Here is a 19,866-nt window from a genome sequence, read left to right as displayed (position 1 = left end):
TTAACAATAAAAATAAAGAAATAAAATGGTGTTTAGCCGAAGAATGCAAGATATTTAAGATAGGAAAAATGTTATCTCCTACTCATGATCAATGGCAACAGCAGGCATGTCATCTGGTAGAGGTGGGAAAATATAAAATACGATTTGAAAATAAAAAACAGGCCTACATTTTCATGAAATGTTATGTTTGTTTATTTATTTATTGTGTTTATTTATTTATTGCACTTGTATACCGCCCCATAGCCAAAGCTCTCTGAAATGTTTGAAAGATAACTCATTTTGTTAGGGTTTTTATTGTTGTAGAGTCAGTCTATCTTGAAGGATGAGATAATAAATTATATGCTGGTATAAATTACTTGGGGCATGTTACTTTCTACAACTTACTCTTAGGATGTATCTAGGTGGAAGCTTCTTTTGTTCCTGTTCCTAGTTAATGTTAAGCTAGAAGTAGAGTCCTTGAGAGCAAATTGTAGTTTTCATGAAGTTTTGACTCTGATGCTTTCCTTCCTACTCAGTCTGCAGTGAGTGCATGATATATATCTAACTATTCAAAAATTCTATGAACAATGGAAGTTGCTTTTTTTTAAAAAAAAGTTTAAAACAGAACTAGCAGCTTACCATATTTGAGACTAGGAATGCATTTTTCAATGCAGAATGTTACTTTGTGGTTGCAATCTTTCTTGCTTTCTGTGTATAAGTTTTTCTCTGATTTATAACAATGGTTATTTGTTGACATTTTTATCCCACCCTCATGTGACATACATGGTTCTCTCTCCCTTTTTATTCTTGCAAGGACCCTGTGAGGTGAGTTAGGGTGAGAGGTAATGACTGCCTGAAGGTCATCCAGATTCATGGCTCACTGTGGATTGGAAACCAGGTCTTTTCATTCTGACGAGCTAACCCGGGGTGGGCAACCTGTGTCCCTCCAGATGTTGGGCTACAACTCCCATCATCCCTTTTTAAAACTGAGGCTCTTTCTTCAGAGGATAAACAAACAAATGTTTAACTACATTGTTAGTCTTGATTAATTTAGATGCCTCTCTTCACGTTTGTTCTTCTCTTTCTTGCTTCGTAGGCTGAAATACCTCAACTTGTGAGTCAAATTTATCAGGACTTTTTTGTGGAAGGCAGAGAGATCCCTGTGGAAAAGTCATTGTATAAAGAGATACAGCAGAGCCTTGTGGGCAACAGAGGCACTGAAGTGTTTTACAAAATTCAGACTAGTGTTTATGAAACACTAAAGGACAGGTACTACCCATCATTCATTGTCAGCGATTTGTATGAGAGGTTGATCAAGAAGGAAGAAGAGAGAAGTACTGTCCAGATGACATCTGACGACAAAGATGAAGTGGTGAGTAATGTCTACAGATGTGCTGTATGTATTGTGGAAGATAATCTGGGTAAGAAGCTTGAGTATTTGATTTAATATTGTTGCAAGACATTGGTCTGACCAGCAAGGCTTATGATCTTGTTGTTATGGTTCTTCAAGTTGATTTCAACTTATGGCGACCCTATGAATTGGCGACCTCCAATAGCATCTGTTAGAAACTATCCTGTTCAGATCTTGTAAGTTCAGGTGTTATGACACGTGTCCTTGGGAACCTGAGTGTTTGAATCTGCCACCCACATGTCCCATGAAACGCACCTCCTTGAGAGGAGGGGGCTCTTTTGCTAGGGATAAAACAAGTGCTTTGCCCTGAAACGTGCGTAAATGGTGCGTGTATAACCCAAGAAATGCAGGACCAAACCAGGCTAAAGCAAAGCTTTCTTTTACTGAAAGAAAAGAGAATAATAGCATTACAAAATTACTGGGTGAATGGCAGCATTAATCATTAATATCCTAACCCGTTCATACTTTAAACTAAAGAGATCAAAGGACCCTATTACTATAAGGAGTGACAGGTAGGAGAGATTACCTATCCTAGGCCCAGGAGTGGGCAGTGGAATACAGCTGAAGTGATGTGAAGAAGCTCTGACCCAAAAGCAGGAAGGAATCTGTTTGCCTCAAGGCTTGTGCCGAGACACAGCATCCCTGCCTGTTCTGTCCCTGCAGTCCCTCGTTGAGTTCTTTGAGTGCGTAGTTACACATGTTGGAGCTCAGATCGCCTTTGCCCCGCTCTTTAGATCTCAAGCCTTGCTTTTTAAAGACACTTTTTTCTCTTCCAACTCCCCTGAAAAAGGAGGGTTCCGGGTACGAGGTGATTTCGTGTGTGCGTGCGTGTGCGCACGCATGTTTCTTGCTGACCCTGAGAAACTCAGGCTACTTTCTAATGCTTGCTTTGAACAATGGGATAGTTCTGCTAGGCTTGAGGGAAGTCTGCCAAGGAAGAAGATGACATTTATTCAGTTTCTCTTGGTTATTTTTGTTGCTCACAGGATGGCCTTGTGCTGTCCCTTTCACAGTACCTCAGGAATGCATAACCAGTAAGGCAACAGGGGGTGTGGGGTGGGAATTATAGTCCAGAATGCTCCAGGGCCTTGCAACCCCTTGTTCCACTTGAACCAAAATGGGGTTTGTTAGCCGAGCACTCGTAACACATGTCTGTGGCTTCCTTTATGAAATCAATCCATCTCTTGTTTGGGCTTCCTCTTTTTCTACTCGCTTCTGTTTTTCCCAGAGTTAATTGTGTTTTCTAGTGAATCATGTCTTCTCATTACAGTAGGGCCCCACTCATACAGCGGGTTACATTCCAGACCCCCGCCTAAAAGCGAAATCCGCCAAAAAGCGGAACTCCTTCAATAAAATGGCGCCCGACGCCTGAAAAACGCCGTAAAAGAGGAACAAGAGCCATATGAGTGGGGCCTTACTCTAATTTTAGCCACCGTATTAGCGGAACGCTGAAAAGCAGGCCGCCGAAAAGCAGGGCCCTACTGTATGTGTCCAAAGTATGATAACCTCATTTTCATCATTTTAGCTTCTAGTGATAGTTCTGGTTTAATTTGTTCTAAGGTCCATCTAGTCCAGCATCCTGTTCCCAACTTGGCTAGCCAGTTTTTTTCATGAAATCTACTACCAGAGCATAAAGGGAACAACCCTTCCTACTGTTGCACCGGCAACTGGGTGTGTTGTCTCTGAACCTGGAGGTTCCATTTAATTGTTGTGGCTAAGAGTCATTGGTAGATCCATATTCCATCAGTTTTTCTTAAAAGTCATCTAATCTAGTGGCCATTGTGGTATATTTTGGCAGTGAATTTCATAAATAATGTTGGGTGTAGAAGTGCTTTTGTTTTGCTGTCCTGAATTTCTTGGGAGCCCCCCAGATATATATATGTATATATGTATATATATATTTAAAATCAGTGCTATCTTGGTTACTTCTCAGTCTTAAGGTACAGAGATCAATTTTAAGGACAAGTTATATATATTTTTGGTAGACAAGCAGTTTAACATTTTAGTTAAATGCCATCTGAATCCAGTAACTTAATTCTTAATTAAATGGTGCTTGCTGTACATTTCCCTCCCCACCTCCTTTAAAAAACAACAACTCTAGGCCCACTATTTCCTGGGAATGTTGGATGCCTGCGAATTTTCTACTTGCACTTGTAGATCTTGCACTTTGCACACTACAACTTTGAATCTTAGTAAGTAATAAATTTAATAATAATGATTTTTGAGCTGAAATATTTTCTATTAGTGGAGCAATGTAGTCACTGTGTGTATTTGATTAAAGGCACCCAGTTTAAACAAGCATGCTTCTCATTGATGGTATGAAAACACTTGATAATAAATAACTTCTATACATTTCTAGAGAATGTTCTAGAAACATGGGTTAGTATTCAACTAACTTTTACTCAGATCAGACTCATTAAAATTAATGGCCATTACTAACTTGGATCCATTAATGTCTACTCTGAGTAAAGTTAGTTGAATACAACCCATAGAATATCTACTGGAAACTATTTTATTAGAAACGTTTAGTGCATTCTTTTGAGTTTGATTTCTTACTTGCTTAAATTTTAATGTTACTATTCTTTCAGAGAATTTAGGACAGCATTCATGGTTCTTTCCCCACATCATTTTACTTTCACAACAACCAGGATGTACCTTAGCTTGTGAGATAATGGGTGGCTCAAGGTTATCTAATGAACTTCATCATTTGTGGAGGGATTTAAACCTAGGTCTCATTCTGGTTGGTATTCCTAACTGCTCGTCCTTACATCTACTTAGACTGTGTATGCCAAGCCAGACAATCAAGTTATTGGATCACACTTTAATGTGCATAAATAGTGGTTATCAATTTTCATCTCTCCCAGAACCAAATTTGTGAAGACGTTATTGATGAAGGAAGCTCAGGAATTAATGAGCAGGCCAGTTATGCTGTGAATAAACTACGCCAGTTAAACGACAAGCTTGAATATAAGAAACAAGCTCTAAATTCTCTCTGCAGTTCACCAAAACCTGACAGAAAGGTATGTGGCTTTGCTATTTATATACATACCAGCAGATTGTGTTTCAGAGCAGTTGTGTAGCTCTGCTCATGAGAGCTTTCACTTGAAAAATAAATTAGATTCCATTCTTCTTGTCAGCCATTGGTTGTTCTATAAAGGCATTGATATACAATCTTTCATATTGTATCTTCTTGGTATCCTGCATATCTGAAATTTATGTAGCTAGCAGTGCTGCTCCATGAGTAAATGCAAGTTACATATGTAACTGTCTGATACTGAGTCGCACTATTGGTCACTATAATTCAGTATTGCCAATTCCAACTGACACTGATTGGTCTCCAAGGACTCAGACATAGATGTTTCTCAGCTCTGTTACCTGAGATCCTTTAACTGGAGATACCAGAGATTGAGCCTGGGACATTCTGCACGCAAAACCTGTGCTCTGCTCCTGAACTATGAACCCACTTCTTAAGTGGCAAACTTTGGAATGGACAATGGGATTTCCTAGCATTTCTGAAATGCAGCATGAGGGTCTGTGGGCCTTTTTTATGGCATAGAGTCAAGGCTGTGTATTTGCCTATGTCTCCTGTTCTGCATTGGTGCTTGCTTTTTGGTTTGGTCAATGAGACACAACATGGTATTAAGTCCTAGAAGGGCTCCATATATGCTTACACACATACGCACCTACCTACCTTCTACTGTCTCTCCCTTTGGAACTGACTAGTGGCATATCGGCCAGAAAAGGTTTCTTTGTTCTGTGGGTTCTAGAAACTAGTGTACCCCATGTGTTATATTGTGTCTTCACTTTAGCTCTTTGGTTTAGCTCTGAACTTCATGTGTGTCTTACAAAGGTTGACATTTATTGCTCTTTGCTCTAAAGATCTGTGGAACAAAGTGGGAAGATGATGGCTCCCTTTGTCTTGTCCACTACAGGGAGTGGAATTAGGCACAAGAGTTCTGGAACTCAGTCTGTTTTAGCAGATCTGGCCATAGCAGATATTAGTCTGTAATGAAAATGGTGATGAAAAGGATAGTACATTTGTGCTTTCCCAGCTTATTCCACATTTCATAAAGTCTTGTGATTGCTTTTTGTTAATGTTATTTTTTTTTTAAATGAAGTACTTTTCTACATTCTCCCCAGAAGCAAGACATCCTTATAACCAATGAAGTCCTACAATTCTAGAATAAAGCAGTGCCATTAATCAAGTGGCATTACTATGCCTCCTGTGCATTGATATGATTTTTCATTTGGCCTTGTTACTTCTTACTTAATTCTCAAACACAAACAAATGTCAGTTATGACACCAGTGGAATATCTCTAGTATCAAAATCTATTTGGAGCGTATCTGTGACTATGCACTCTTGTTAGAACACAATGGCCTGGTCTGCATGTCACATTAAACAAAATTCACATGTGGCTGAATGTGAATGAGCAGCACGCTAGTGTACATTGCTGTAAAATATTGCACTGTGCTCCTCCCTTATTCCTGCTGCTGCTTCACCTACAGGAAACAAGCCAGAAACTGCCTTATTGTGACATCTGAAACTGGGCTTGTAGTTTGTTTGGAGGGAATCAAGCCATGAGCCCAGGTTCAATTGTCATGACAAGCCAGATTCTGGCTTATTTCTCAGTGGTGTGGGAAGAGCACAGCAGGACCTTCTTGGCCACATGTACATTAAACCATAATTTAAGTGTGGTTTAATGTGATGTGTGAACCAGCTCACATGGAAGCAGATAACTCTGTAACTATTCCAAACTGAGATCTTTGATCAAGGAGGGAGATGTGTGTCGGTATGGGATGTCTTGCCATGTAGGTTGTCCATAACACCACCAGAAAATAAAATATTGGTGTATTTGCAGCAGTGTCAAGAAAACTTGCCACATGGAGGTGTTTAATGTGATATGCATACTGGTATAACAGGAAGAACAACTTTTGGTGGGAGTTTCTTACCCAGTCTTGTTTGGCAGTTGGTTACCCTTGTATGATCATGCATATGCCTATTTCATGCCTCTTTTTTCACTCCTTCTGCTCACATGGTTCATCAAAGTCAACCACACTACCAGCCTGGGCACTTTGAGATCTTTCCATGTATTCTTGGGCTTCATATGTTAACAATGTGCCAGAAGCATTTTCGCCACGAAATGGCACTGAGTCTTGACCAAACCTGATTTCTGGGTTCATGTATTTGTGTGATGCATATATCTAAAGTCATATATTTGCCACTCAGTCATTGTTACAGATTTGCAAATGCGCACGCAGCATTCTATTTGTACCAATAAAAATATAGTGTGTAACATGACCACCTTTTTTCAGGATCCAAAGCATCTATAATTTTCCTACTATCTAGTTGTGTACCATGATGGTGAAGCACTCTTCATAGATTGTCAGGTTGCAGGGCATCTTTCTTTTTCAGCTGTCACATTTGATTGTTTGTCCAGCCATATCCTATTGTTTCAAAATGACTAAATGAATTATTGCTAGATAATATTGTCATGAACCTGTAATGGTCATGAGTTAGTAAAAATTTGATGACAACACTTTGGCTCCAGTAAGGGACTCTGGGAGATGGTTACAGTTAGAAAAGACAAGCCTTTGCCAATTTGTGAAGTTAAGTTTCATTTTCCCAGCTGAAGACGGTTAGAAGAAGCCTTAACAAGCTGCACCTGTTTATCTTTGCTGATTAGCAAGTGCCTGGCACCCAAGGTCATCCTTGGCCTATGCAGTTGGAAAACATCGTTGGGAGGGGGGCCTGAAGGCGCGAAAATGTGAGAAACATCGAGAAGAAAGTTACATCAGTCAATTCCTGATTGGTCAATTAATCTTGGACCGTTAGGATCCTCTTCCCTTAAGTATAGGGCTAGGGACCCATAGCCTTTGTTCTCTGTTCTCTGCCTATGCTGACGGGCACCAGAGTTCCAAACCTTTTCTGCCTTATGGTTCCTGGGGTTGCTTATGGGAAGGCAACCTAGGTCTGGTTCCACTGCTTTATGTTGAACATCCATCTCTCTTAGGAGAGGTGCCACGCAACCAACTACCTCGTATGTAAGTAGTTAGGTGAGATAGTTTGTTATTTTCTTGTTGTGTGTATGAATTCTCTTGTAAGAACCTAAACCCCTGTTGGGTGAATGGTCTTAAAGGATTACTTGCTGCTATATGATATGTGCACTTATATATTTTAATAAAGCTACTTCTATTTAACCTGGTGTGTTCATTTGAGAGAAGGGGTGGTTCTGAATTCAGTGTTTTGACCCAACCTCAGTCACTCACTACCAAAGAGGGTTAAGAAGTTAAAAGCTTGGATTTTCGGTGTTAAACCAGAGGTGCCTGGCAAGGAGTGTAACTGTGACTCTTGCCTTTTAGGACCTTGGTTTTATATACCTTCTGGGCTCAGAGATCCCCTGGCTCTGAGTGGACCAGTATACAGGGGTGGTGGCAGCCTACCTTCTACCTTGCAGGGTTGTTGTGAGCGTACACAGCCTTGGCAAGGGTGAAGTAATAGCTTTTTGGTTCCAGTCTCATATCCCTAAGGGTGGGGGTCTGAGCCTGATGCATGATCCCGGGACCCTGAGGGTCGGGCGGGCATGACATGGCTGGCAGTGGTGAGGATCGAAGCCATTCCTGCTCTTAAGTGAACACGCTGTGTGAGATAAGTGCATTGCAGCAAGTTGTAAATTTTAAAGAGACTTCTGACACAATTGTTTGTTACTTTGGGTAGTAAGGTTAGTGCAGAATGTCGCAAAAGATAAAAACTAGATCTCAAAAGAATGGAGCCGAGGATGTGCTCCTGGCAGACACTGCGTTGCCTAGTCAGCTTGTTCAGCTGGAAGAAGGCGCTGCTGCTCTGTCGTTTATACCTCAGCCTTCTGTGGATGACAAGGAGTTCGTGTCTAAGCAAACTGAGGATAGCGAAGATGAGGAGGAATCAGATTTGGATGAGGAAGAGCTGCCTAGGAGCATGCAGCGCTACCTGGCTAAGCAAATGAAGCTGTTGTCCCTGCAGTTCAAGGCTATGGAGGAAGATCGCCGGAGTAGGGAAAGCTTTGCTCGTGAGATGCAACAACCGCGAGGAGGAAGACCAGACCTCCATAAAAAATCTTTTCCGACCTTTCGTGAGACAGATGACATCTTTACCTTCTTCCAAGTTTTTGCTCACTCTTGTAGAGATCAAGGTGTGCCTAAAAAGTACTGGATGAGTGCTTTACGCATTAATGCTGAAGGCGAGTTGAGAGAACTGTTGAACTCTTTGCCATTGGAGTATGCAGATGATTTTGACTACTTTTATGCTTTGGCCAAATCTCACTTTGCTTTAACATCAGAGGATTGTTTTCGGCGCTTAGAGGCAGATCAAAAGAAGCCTCGGGAAAGCTTCTCAGCTTTTTCTGCACGGATGGGCAGGAATGTGGAACGCTGGGCAGACACGGCCGAGGCTGTAACCCGAGAGGAGGTTTTAGATCTGTTTGCTAAAGAACTGTTTTACAGACGCCTCCCTCGAGATTTGATGGCTCTGGTCAGAGACCAGCAGCCCCGTTCTCTGACTGAAGCAGGCATGCTAGCAGATCGTATGTTTAAAAACAGAGCTGGAGAAAAGTATACTTTGTTTCGGAGACCGGAGTACGTTCCTGTGAAACCGCCGGGGCGAGAGACTGCAGGTATGCAGAAACCAGGGCAACCGGCGAGGGAAGAGAAAGGGGGGCCTGCTGGCTACTTCAAAGTGCCTTCCGCCCGGCCCGAGGCTGCATTGCAAGAGAAGCCCCGTGGAGAAATAATTTGTTTTAAATGTAAGGAAATTGGTCATAAGGCTAATTCCTGTTCTAAAACCTTGTCTAAGCCCAACCCTGCTGGAAGGAAGAATCCAAAGGTTGCTCCAGTTGCACATGTAAGAGACTTAGCGTCCCCTGGAGCGGAACCCCCTGAACTTTCTTCATGGTCGTCAGCCGAGGAGAATGAAGGAGCAGAATCGGATTTTGTATTTTCTGCCCCAAATTCACAAGACCGTCCTGAGACTCCTCGTGGACCAGTTGTTAAAGCCCTGTCGGTGAGTGTTGTACAAAATATATCCGGGGGCAAAGAGGGAGAAGAAAAGGATGGTTTGCTGCCAGGGAGGGACTGTCCAGAACCTCTTTCATCGGAATGCAAGGAATGGGTTCAAACGCAGTTTTCAGAACCCATATATGTTAATTGTATTCAGGTCATGGGACGGGTAGATTCGGGCGCAGAGCTCTCCAGTGTTGCTGAACACTTGGTGAAGCCAGAGCAATATGTCCCTGACTTACAAGTGACTGTCACGGCGTATGGACCCAGGGCAGTGCAAGCTCGTGTGGCTGAGCTGGTGCTTTCATACAAGAATTGGACTGGGCGCCATAGAGTTCTAGTTCATTCAACCAATAGTTTGTGGGACGTTTTGATAGGAACAGACCTGCTCTTCCTGCACCATAAAGAGACTGAACGTAGGGCGGAGAGGGATGCTCTTGCTAAGTCTCAAGTTTTGTTAGACACCTGGAAATGTAGTGGGAGAGAAGCCAAGGCTTCAAAGGAACGGTCTGTGTGCTTGCCTGAGCCACAGAAAAAAAGTTCGCTTTTGCAGCCCAGGGGAGGGGGGCTGATGGAATGCAAAGTGCCGCCTATTGGCTCTCAAGGAACTAAGACAGCTCTAATAAAGAAGGAAAGCCTTCAAAGTTGTAAAAGCAAAACAGAAGTTAACCCGGCTGTTTTATTACCAGCGGAGGAATCTGAGCCTCTTAATAGACATTTAATTATGGCTTGTACCAAGGCGTGTGAATTTACAGAGGATTCTTTGGATTTGGTTACAGAGAGCCAACAAGCAGGGGGGATAACTGAAATTACCCTACCCGAAGGTTTGACTCAGGAGCAACGAAGGCAATTAGTTCAAATCCTGATGGACTTTAAACCTATGTTTTCCAGTAAGCCTGGAAGAACTGACTTGGCTATTCATTCCATTAACACTGGGAATCATCCCCCTATGCAAGCTTCTCCGTATCGAGTTACAGGGCGGAATGCAGAGGTGGTAGAGAGGGAAATCCAAGCTATGCTGGAAATGGGAGTTATTGAACCCTCTACCAGTCCCTGGTCCTCCCCTATTGTGCTAGTGGCTAAACGGGAAGCTAATGAAGTGTGTTTCTGTGTGGATTACAGGAAGCTGAACCAGATTTCCCAAGTGGATCCGTATCCTTTGCCTAGGATGGACCATTTAATAGAAAGGCTGGGAGCAGCAAAATACATCACTACACTGGATTTAACCAAGGGATATTGGCAAGTGCCTCTAGATGGGGACGCTGCTGTGAAATCTGCTTTTGTCACGCATATGGGCTTGTTCCAGTTCAAGGTTCTCCCATTCGGACTTCGAAATGCTCCAGCCACGTTCATGAGGCTTATTAATTCTGTGATTAATGGCCTAGGTGAATTTTCTTGTGCGTATCTGGACGATCTGGCCATCTTTAGCCCTGACTGGAAGTGGCATTTGAATCATTTGAGAATTGTTTTACAGCGACTGCAGGCCGCTGGACTAACCATCAAAGCGCAGAAATGTCAATTTGGACTGGGGGAAGGTGTGTATTTGGGCCACAGGGTGGGGCAGGATTGTGTCAAACCCCTAGAGGCTAAGATCGAAGCTATTCAAAATTGGCCTGTCCCTAAGACCAAGAAACAGGTTCAATCTTTTTTGGGGTTAGCCGGCTATTACAGAAAATTTGCCCCACATTTTAGCAGTGTTGCTACCCCTCTAACTGAACTGTGCAAAAAGACTATGCCAATGCGTGTCATTTGGATTGATAAATGTCAAAGTGCTTTTGATGCTTTAAAGACGATGTTGGTAAACTATCCTGTTTTGAAAGCTCCTGATTTTTCAAGCCCTTTTGTAGTTCAGACGGATGCCTCTAACTTTGGGCTTGGAGCTGCCTTGCTCCAGGAAGATGCTGCTGGAGAATTGCACCCTATTGCATACATTAGTAAGAAATTGCTTCCAAGAGAGCGCAATTTGGCTACCATTGAAAAGGAGTGTCTTGCTTTGGTTTGGGCTCTTGATAAGTTACGCCCGTACCTATGGGGACGTCATTTTCAATTGCAGACAGACCATTCTCCTTTGTGTTGGTTGAACAGGATGAAAAACTCCAACCAAAAATTGTTACGTTGGAGTCTGGCCCTCCAAGATTTTGATTTTACAATCCAGTTCATAAAGGGGCGTGATAATATAGTAGCTGATGCTCTATCTCGCCTATCTGTTCCAGTTGATTAATATTTGATTCATGCCTATTTCACTGACTGATTTCCCGGCTCTGATGACCTCTGGACTGTTTTTAGACCTTGTTTTACTCTTTTACGCTTTTAACATGTTTTATGGACTTTTTAAAGATTTTACGGCTTATGACCTTTTTTGAACCCGGACCAGTTTTGGATCACCCCATTTTTTATTCTATTTCTTTATTTTTCTTTTTATATAATAAAGTCTTCTTTTCTTGGGGGTTTTAGGGGTCCCTTAATTTTTTTTTCTTTGTTGTTTGATGTGTTGTTTTGTAACTTTGAACATAGTTAGAAGGCATAAGACAAGAAGTAGCTCACTTGCTTAAAATGTATCAAATTGTTTTTTTTTCTTTTTTTTTCTTATATGCTGTATATAAAGTGCAATGTTGATGGAATTTTTTTTTTATTTGTTCCCTTATCCCTGGTTGCTGTGGCGATGATGCAGAACTATCCAGAGTTCTGACATCATCTTCCCAAAAAGGGGCGTGTCATGAACCTGTAATGGTCATGAGTTAGTAAAAATTTGATGACAACACTTTGGCTCCAGTAAGGGACTCTGGGAGATGGTTACAGTTAGAAAAGACAAGCCTTTGCCAATTTGTGAAGTTAAGTTTCATTTTCCCAGCTGAAGACGGTTAGAAGAAGCCTTAACAAGCTGCACCTGTTTATCTTTGCTGATTAGCAAGTGCCTGGCACCCAAGGTCATCCTTGGCCTATGCAGTTGGAAAACATCGTTGGGAGGGGGGCCTGAAGGCGCGAAAATGTGAGAAACATCGAGAAGAAAGTTACATCAGTCAATTCCTGATTGGTCAATTAATCTTGGACCGTTAGGATCCTCTTCCCTTAAGTATAGGGCTAGGGACCCATAGCCTTTGTTCTCTGTTCTCTGCCTATGCTGACGGGCACCAGAGTTCCAAACCTTTTCTGCCTTATGGTTCCTGGGGTTGCTTATGGGAAGGCAACCTAGGTCTGGTTCCACTGCTTTATGTTGAACATCCATCTCTCTTAGGAGAGGTGCCACGCAACCAACTACCTCGTATGTAAGTAGTTAGGTGAGATAGTTTGTTATTTTCTTGTTGTGTGTATGAATTCTCTTGTAAGAACCTAAACCCCTGTTGGGTGAATGGTCTTAAAGGATTACTTGCTGCTATATGATATGTGCACTTATATATTTTAATAAAGCTACTTCTATTTAACCTGGTGTGTTCATTTGAGAGAAGGGGTGGTTCTGAATTCAGTGTTTTGACCCAACCTCAGTCACTCACTACCAAAGAGGGTTAAGAAGTTAAAAGCTTGGATTTTCGGTGTTAAACCAGAGGTGCCTGGCAAGGAGTGTAACTGTGACTCTTGCCTTTTAGGACCTTGGTTTTATATACCTTCTGGGCTCAGAGATCCCCTGGCTCTGAGTGGACCAGTATACAGGGGTGGTGGCAGCCTACCTTCTACCTTGCAGGGTTGTTGTGAGCGTACACAGCCTTGGCAAGGGTGAAGTAATAGCTTTTTGGTTCCAGTCTCATATCCCTAAGGGTGGGGGTCTGAGCCTGATGCATGATCCCGGGACCCTGAGGGTCGGGCGGGCATGACAAATATCATAAATCAAATTTTGTTTTTTTAAAAGTTCACAGTATCCTTTTTTAAAACATTTCTCTAGTGACCTTCCCACCTGTTTTTCATGGATTTGCACTAAATTTTCATTTACCATTATGTTTCAAGTCCTCTTAGTTTTCATTTCTGAACTATACTTGACCTTTAAGCAAATTATGCTTGACCTTTTAAGCAATGCTACTTCTGTATCAAGTCAGAGTCTATTAGATGGGGAAAGTTTTGGGAGTTTTTACTAAATTCTTTGCCTCTTTCACTACCTCTCTTTGGACAATTTTTCTTTCTCTTTCTTATTTCTGCATAGTTTAATTTGTTTCCTCTAATGCATGAACCAGAGTGATCAGCTGCAATAGTTACATAATTTTTTTAAAAAAGTAATATGATGACTTGTAATAACAATTGTGGGTTTTTCCCTCCGCAGATTGTTTCTAAACTGAAGGATGAAATTTCTCTGATGGAGAGAGAACACAATGACCTTCAGTTACACATTGAAAGAACAGATTGGTGGTGTGAGAATTTTGGCATGTGGAAAGCCTTCATAAATACTGGAGAAGTATGGCTTTTCTTCTTTTTTAATAAATAAGTGCAGCCTTTCTGTCAAAGCGTGAGCATATTTTTTTCTGGTATCAAAAAAAATGCAAGTTTGCTTCGCTTCACTCTTCAATGCCTGCTAAAAATATTCTTGTGTTTTGCAATGTGTGCAATTAGCTAGTAAATTATTGGAAGTAGAGGGAAAGCAGAATGTATTTATTTATTTATTACATGTATATACTGCCCCATAGCCGAAGCTCTCTGGGCAGTTTACATTTTGTTGTCCCAAACTGTGGTGTTCTTAATGCATAAGAAGAATGAGGGGGGGAAACCAGGATGCTAGAAAAATATGTTTTATTCGTAATCCAAACCCAACGCGTTTTAGCCTTGTATATTTAGGCTTTCATCAGGGGCTGCAGATAAAAAGGCAGGGACAAATTTCACTCAATGAGCATATAAAACAACATCATACATATAAAATCTATCTATAAAACATATTTTCACTTACAGTAAAGACTGATGTACAATATCTTCCAATGAGCAAAACTGCTTTCACCAATACAAATGCCCCTTTAGTGGATCATTTTATTAGTCACCATTCCACTGCTGATTTTAAGTTTTGGGTTTTAGAAAAAGTAAATGAGGAGAGTAATCATGTCTTACTAAGGAGAGAGATGTCATGGATTCTGGATTTAAAAACGATGACCCTTAGTGGTCTTAATGGGGAGTTAGAATTTCTTCCTCTCTTATGAAGTTTAGAAGATACCCAGGATCCCTTGCAGGTTCTCTTCATTCAGGTGTTTGTTATATAATTTTTGAGTGGTTTTACCGGCATCACGATCTCTGGTTATATATATATACAGGCCTAATGAACTCTTTTCTGAGGCCTTTGTATTGGTGAAAGCAGTTTTGCTCATTGGAAGATATTGTACATCAGTCTTTACTGTAAGTGAAAAGATGTTTTATAGATAGGTTTTATATGTATGATGTTGTTTTATACGCACATTGAGTGAAATTTGTCCCTGCCTTTTTATCTACAGCCCCTGATGAAAGCCTAAATATACAAAGCTGAAACGCGTAGGGTTTGGATTACGAATAAAACATATTTTTCTAGCATCCTGGTTTCCCCCCCTCATATTTCTGGTTTTAGATGCTAGCCACTTTCTTTTGTTGTTGTTCTTAATGCATATACAGTGCCTTGCAAAAGTAATCATTGGTACATTGTAATTTCATTCTGTATTCAATCCGCACACATTAATATTTGGTAGAGCCACCTTTCGCTGCAATAACAGCTTTAAGTCTTTTGCGGTAGGTATGTACCAGATTTGCACACAGTGTCGGAGGGATTTTGGCCTATTCTTCTTGGCAGATTCGCTCCAAATTACATTGGTGGAAGTGGGGCAAGAGCAACTCCTGTTTGGGTTCTTTTGTTTGTGTTCCAGAAGGAAGATAGAATTAGGGTCCTCCAACTGGCTAGGCTTGCCTACCTTTACCTGTGCTGTGCTCTGACCAACTTCCCTCCTTGTAAACTGATATGCTCAGGGAAGCTTATCTGCCCCTCCTCCTTCCACCGTTTCCTTCTTCTCTTCTTCAACTGTCCGAGAGAGAGGAGACATCATTTGTAATTCAGTAATATGAGAGCATTGGGCAGGGGTCTGATTACTTTTGCAAGGCACTGTAGGTTATATGGGGAGATCCACTTTGCAATCTCTTAGTTCCTGGCCCTAACCTTGCCTTTTTGAGAGCAGGTCTAGGTATATTGTGGGGATCATACTAGAGACAGCATATGTATGAAGTAGCACCTACGCATGTCTGCTATGAGTTGCACAATTGCACATATTCAAAAAAGGGTTGCAAACCATGGCAACTATATGTACCATCCCCATGTGGAGGTATCAGTTCATACAGACTATGCCTTAATGTGATGCCTGCTTAACTGTAACCTTTGCTGCAGCCTATATAGCGTGGCGATACTTGCAAGGACACCAAATGTTAATATGCACTGGCTTTCTTTCTTTGGCTGTATAGCAACAGTCCATGCACTATGAAAATATGGCATGTATTGAAAATACCTATAGTACGTTTAGCTTTGGTAGATCATACACACGTGAAGGCTAAAAGGAGGCACCATTCATCTTGAGGTGTTGATGACATGACTGTGGTACCTGTTGTTTGTTCGTGAGGCTGCTTTTCTAGTGCTTGTCCCTAACATGGTAATGATAGCTGATTGCAGGACATGTCTAGAGTAAATGAAAAGTGGTGTCCCACCAAGGTCCATCTGGACTACATTCCTGTTAAATGTTTATATCACAGATGGGAAACCTGTGACCCTCCAGATGTTATTTTACTCCAGTTCCCATCAGCCCCAGCAAGCATGGCCAATGGCCAGGTATGATTCGAACTGTAGTCTAGCAAAATCTAGAGGACTGCAGTTTCCCCATTCCTGGTACATATGAATCCACTTTGTGCTTTTGCTTGAACTCCAACATGCTTGCTTTGTTTCTAGAACTGAATAAAGCAGATATATTGTGAATGAGGGGTATGGGCAAGTTTTTTTTTCTTTTTTAGGTTATTATTATTATTATTTATTACATTTGTATACCGCCCCATAGCCGAAGCTCTCTGGGCGGTTTACAACAATTAAAAACAAATATACAAATATATAAATTTAAAAACACTTAAAAAACAATTTAAAAACACATGCTAAAATGCCTGGGAGAAGAGGAAAGTCTTGACCTGGTGTCGAAAAGATAAGTGTTGGCACCAGGCGCACCTTGTCAAACACATCGTTCCATAATTTGGGGGCCACCACTGAGAAAGCCCTCTCCGTTGTTGCCATCCTCCGAACTTCCCTCGGAGTAGGCACCCAGAGGAGGGCCTTTGATCTTGAACGTAGTGTACGGGTGGGTTCATGTCGGGAGAGGCGTTCCATCAGGTATTGTGGTCCCAAGCCGTGTAAGGCTTTATAGGTTAAAACCAGCACTTTGAATCGAGCTCGGAAACATAAAGGCGGCCTATGCAAGTGGACCAGAATCGGTTTTATATGTTCGAGCCATCTGGTCCCTGTTACCAATCTGGCTGCTGCGTTTTGCACAAGCTAAAGTTTCCAAACCATCTTCAAAGGCAGCCCCACGTAGAGTGCATTGCAGTAATCTTACTTGGAGGTTACCAGAGCATGGACAACTGAAGCCAGGTTATCCCTGTCCAGATAGGGGCGTAGCTGGGCCACGAACCAAAGTTGGTAGAAGGCACTCCATGCCACCGAGGCTACCTGAGCCTCAAGTGACAGAGATGGTTCTAGGAGAACCCCCAAGCTATGAACCTGCTGCTTCAGGGGGAGTGCAACCCCATCCAGGACAGGTTGGACATCCACCATCTGGTCAGAAGAACCACCCACTAGCAGCATCTCAGTCTTGTCTGGACTGACCCTCAGTTTATTAGCCCTCATACAGTCCATTTTCGCAACCAGGCACTGGTTCAGCACATTGACAGCCTCACCTGAAGAAGATGAAAAGGAGACATAGAGCTGCGTGTCATCAGCATACTGATGACAACGCACTCCAAAACTCCAGATGACCGCACCCAACGGTTTCATGTAGATGTTGAACAGCATGGGGGACAGAACTGACCCCTGCGGAACCCCATACTGGGGAGTCCCGGGTGCCGAGCAATGTTCCCCAAGCACCACCTTCCAGAGCCGACCCACCAAGTAGGAGAGGAACCACTACCATGCAGTCCCTCCCACTCCCAACTCAGCCAGTCGTCCCAGAAGGATACCATGGTCGATGGTATCAAAAGCCGCTGAGAGATCAAGGAGAATCAACAGGTTAATCATGCATCTTGTACCATCTTCTGTATAATGCATTTTATCTGCCATAAGCCTAACGGGATTTGAGATCAGATATATGAACCACTTAGAGATTTTATTGCAATCAAGTGGTATATAAATTTTCTTAAATAAATATATGAGTTTTTATATCTAAAGGCTTTACCTGGAATCCTTTTCAGTCCCTGAGATAAATTTTGTTACAGAACCATTCATGTGCAGCAGTGAGAATATGCTCTTGGAATTCTCACGTAAAGTTTTGTACATGTGCATGTATGCATATCCTTTCCCCATATCATCTGTAAACATAATCTTTTTTAAAAATCCTTCTGTTACAGGTCATAGAAGAAAACAGTGAACAAGTGCCCTGTTATTCTGTCATGGTGAGTTTACAAGAGATTGGTGGTGTTGAAGCTAAGGAATGGACAGTACACCGAAAGCTCAGCGAGTTTCAAAGCTTGCATAGGAAGCTCAGTGAGGTATGGAGAACACGTGGGGGTTGCTCTTGCCTAGTATTTATATTCTGTTTGGAACAGGAATGGCCAACATGTGTATCCTCGGGGGACCGCTCTGCCCTCGGTATTGTAGGAAGGAGCCAGACATGTCTGCTGATAAATAACTCAACCCCTCCCCCCCACAGCAGGCAGTCAGACTCCATAATAAACTTAGGGCCACTTGGTACTAAGGATTTCGCAGTTGTGGAGTACATGTGTTTGGGCACTTTTGGAAATCCATTTTTTGTTCCTTGTAAGTGAGCATGTAAAACTTTAAGCCCCATTTACGCATGATTCATATCTAGGGAATGAGTGGGGATCCTGCTTTTAACTCTGAGCATACCTCCTCTCCTTCCTCAGGACAGCCAGTATGTAGCCCCTACATAAAACAAGTGCTCATGCATTCAGATTCCTCTTTGGACAATGCTAGCAGTGCACATATGTCTGAGGAAGGAGACATGATGTTCAGGATGGGGCTCCGCTCCAAGTAAATATGGGAACACCCTAAATGCTAGGGAGTTAGTGGGCGTTTGGGGAGCCAAAAAAAATTACTTCAGAAGCCATACCTGAGCTGCCAGTTGGCCATCACTGTTGAAGAACATTGAATTGTTTGAGAGTGCATTTTTCTTGTGCATAGGAAATATTTTGCTTTTTTCAGTTCTTACCCCAGTGTCCCCAGGGGGCATTGGCCGCTTTTAGGAATACCACTGAATTATTTGCACATACAATAAGGAGTAATTACTTTAAAGGTCAATGCAAATATTACAAAAATAAGGGCCAAAGTAGATGTGATGTAAGAAATCTGTGAAGGGCTTCCCGATGTCTTTGTCCAAAAAACATAGCCTGTACCAGGTTATGGTCTGAAGGCACATGAGGCCACCACTTTGCTGAAGCAAATTTGGTCTGGGTCTGGTCATTGCCTGGATGGAGGCCGCCTGGAAACCATACATATGCCACCTTAGGTTCTATGATGAAAGAAAGGGGGGGTATAAATGTAAGAAATAAATAAAAGGGGGTAGGTAGCAGAATTGGGACTGTGGCACTGGGGGAGAGGGAGTTTGATATTTTCATGCTCCATTTCTCTAGCTGAAATTACCCTCACCCCCACCAAAGCTGCTATTAGCTCTGAAAACTGTTCAACTGTTTACTTTCTCAAAAGAGAAATGAAAGATTTTTGCATCTGTGATGGCTAAAAACAGATGGAAGACAAGAATTTCTAATATTAAGGTGGTAGTAACTGAGAAGGGCCTGGAATGCATGTAATATTAAACTATAGTTAAGAGTCAAATCATAATTTATTTTTAAAAAGTAGTGTGCTGGTGCATGCAGCTGATATAGCTCATAGAGTTTTATTTAAATATAAGCAGTATATAAATGGTCTAAATAAATACATAATATAGTGCTTGCTTTGCTTCTCCTTTGCTCATAGGAAGCTGCCTTACACTGAGTCAGACCATTGGTCCATCTAGCTTAGTATTGTTTACAGAGCTGACTAACAGTCGCCCTCCAGGGTTTCCTCCCAACCCTATCTGGAGATGCCTGTGATTGAACCTGGGACCTTCTGCGTGCAAGGCAGATTCTCTAACACTAAGCTAGGGCCTTTCCTCAAGTGCTACTGCTGCACTACACAGAAACAAGCCATAGTTAGGCTTGTTGTGACATCCGAACTGAGGCTCATGGTTTGTTTCTCTCCCAAAAAATCTTGATTCAATGTGAAGGTTTTCTTTGGTTTAACACTTGCAGTTTGTTTGGATGAAGCAAACCA

At 42.0% G+C, this 19,866-nt stretch overlaps 1 protein-coding gene across 9 annotated transcripts in view; it reads left to right on the top strand.

Annotated features, from left to right (window-relative positions):
- The window catches only part of SNX25 (sorting nexin 25), a 138,386-nt gene that overhangs the window by 86,351 nt on the left and 32,169 nt on the right, over positions 1 to 19,866 (top strand). For 8 of the 9 annotated variants that reach the window (XR_009757721.1, XR_009757724.1, XR_009757720.1 and 5 more), the window contains exons 9-12: positions 1,076 to 1,351; positions 4,255 to 4,410; positions 13,672 to 13,803; positions 17,946 to 18,086. Coding sequence is in view for 4 of the 9 variants with exons in the window: in XM_061582897.1 (XP_061438881.1) it covers positions 1,076 to 1,351; positions 4,255 to 4,410; positions 13,672 to 13,803; positions 17,946 to 18,086 (705 nt within the window). In the remaining 5 variants the exon portion in view is untranslated. The remainder of the gene's footprint in view (positions 1 to 1,075; positions 1,352 to 4,254; positions 4,411 to 13,671; positions 13,804 to 17,945; positions 18,087 to 19,866) is intronic. The other variant, XR_009757722.1, reaches the window with a different exon arrangement.

The sequence above is a fragment of the Rhineura floridana genome, chromosome 9 (assembly GCF_030035675.1).
Source record: "Rhineura floridana isolate rRhiFlo1 chromosome 9, rRhiFlo1.hap2, whole genome shotgun sequence".
In the NCBI taxonomy this organism is placed as follows: Eukaryota; Metazoa; Chordata; class Lepidosauria; order Squamata; family Rhineuridae; genus Rhineura; species Rhineura floridana.
Note: the sequence above shows the minus strand (reverse complement) of the source record. Positions and strands in the feature narration are given on the sequence as shown.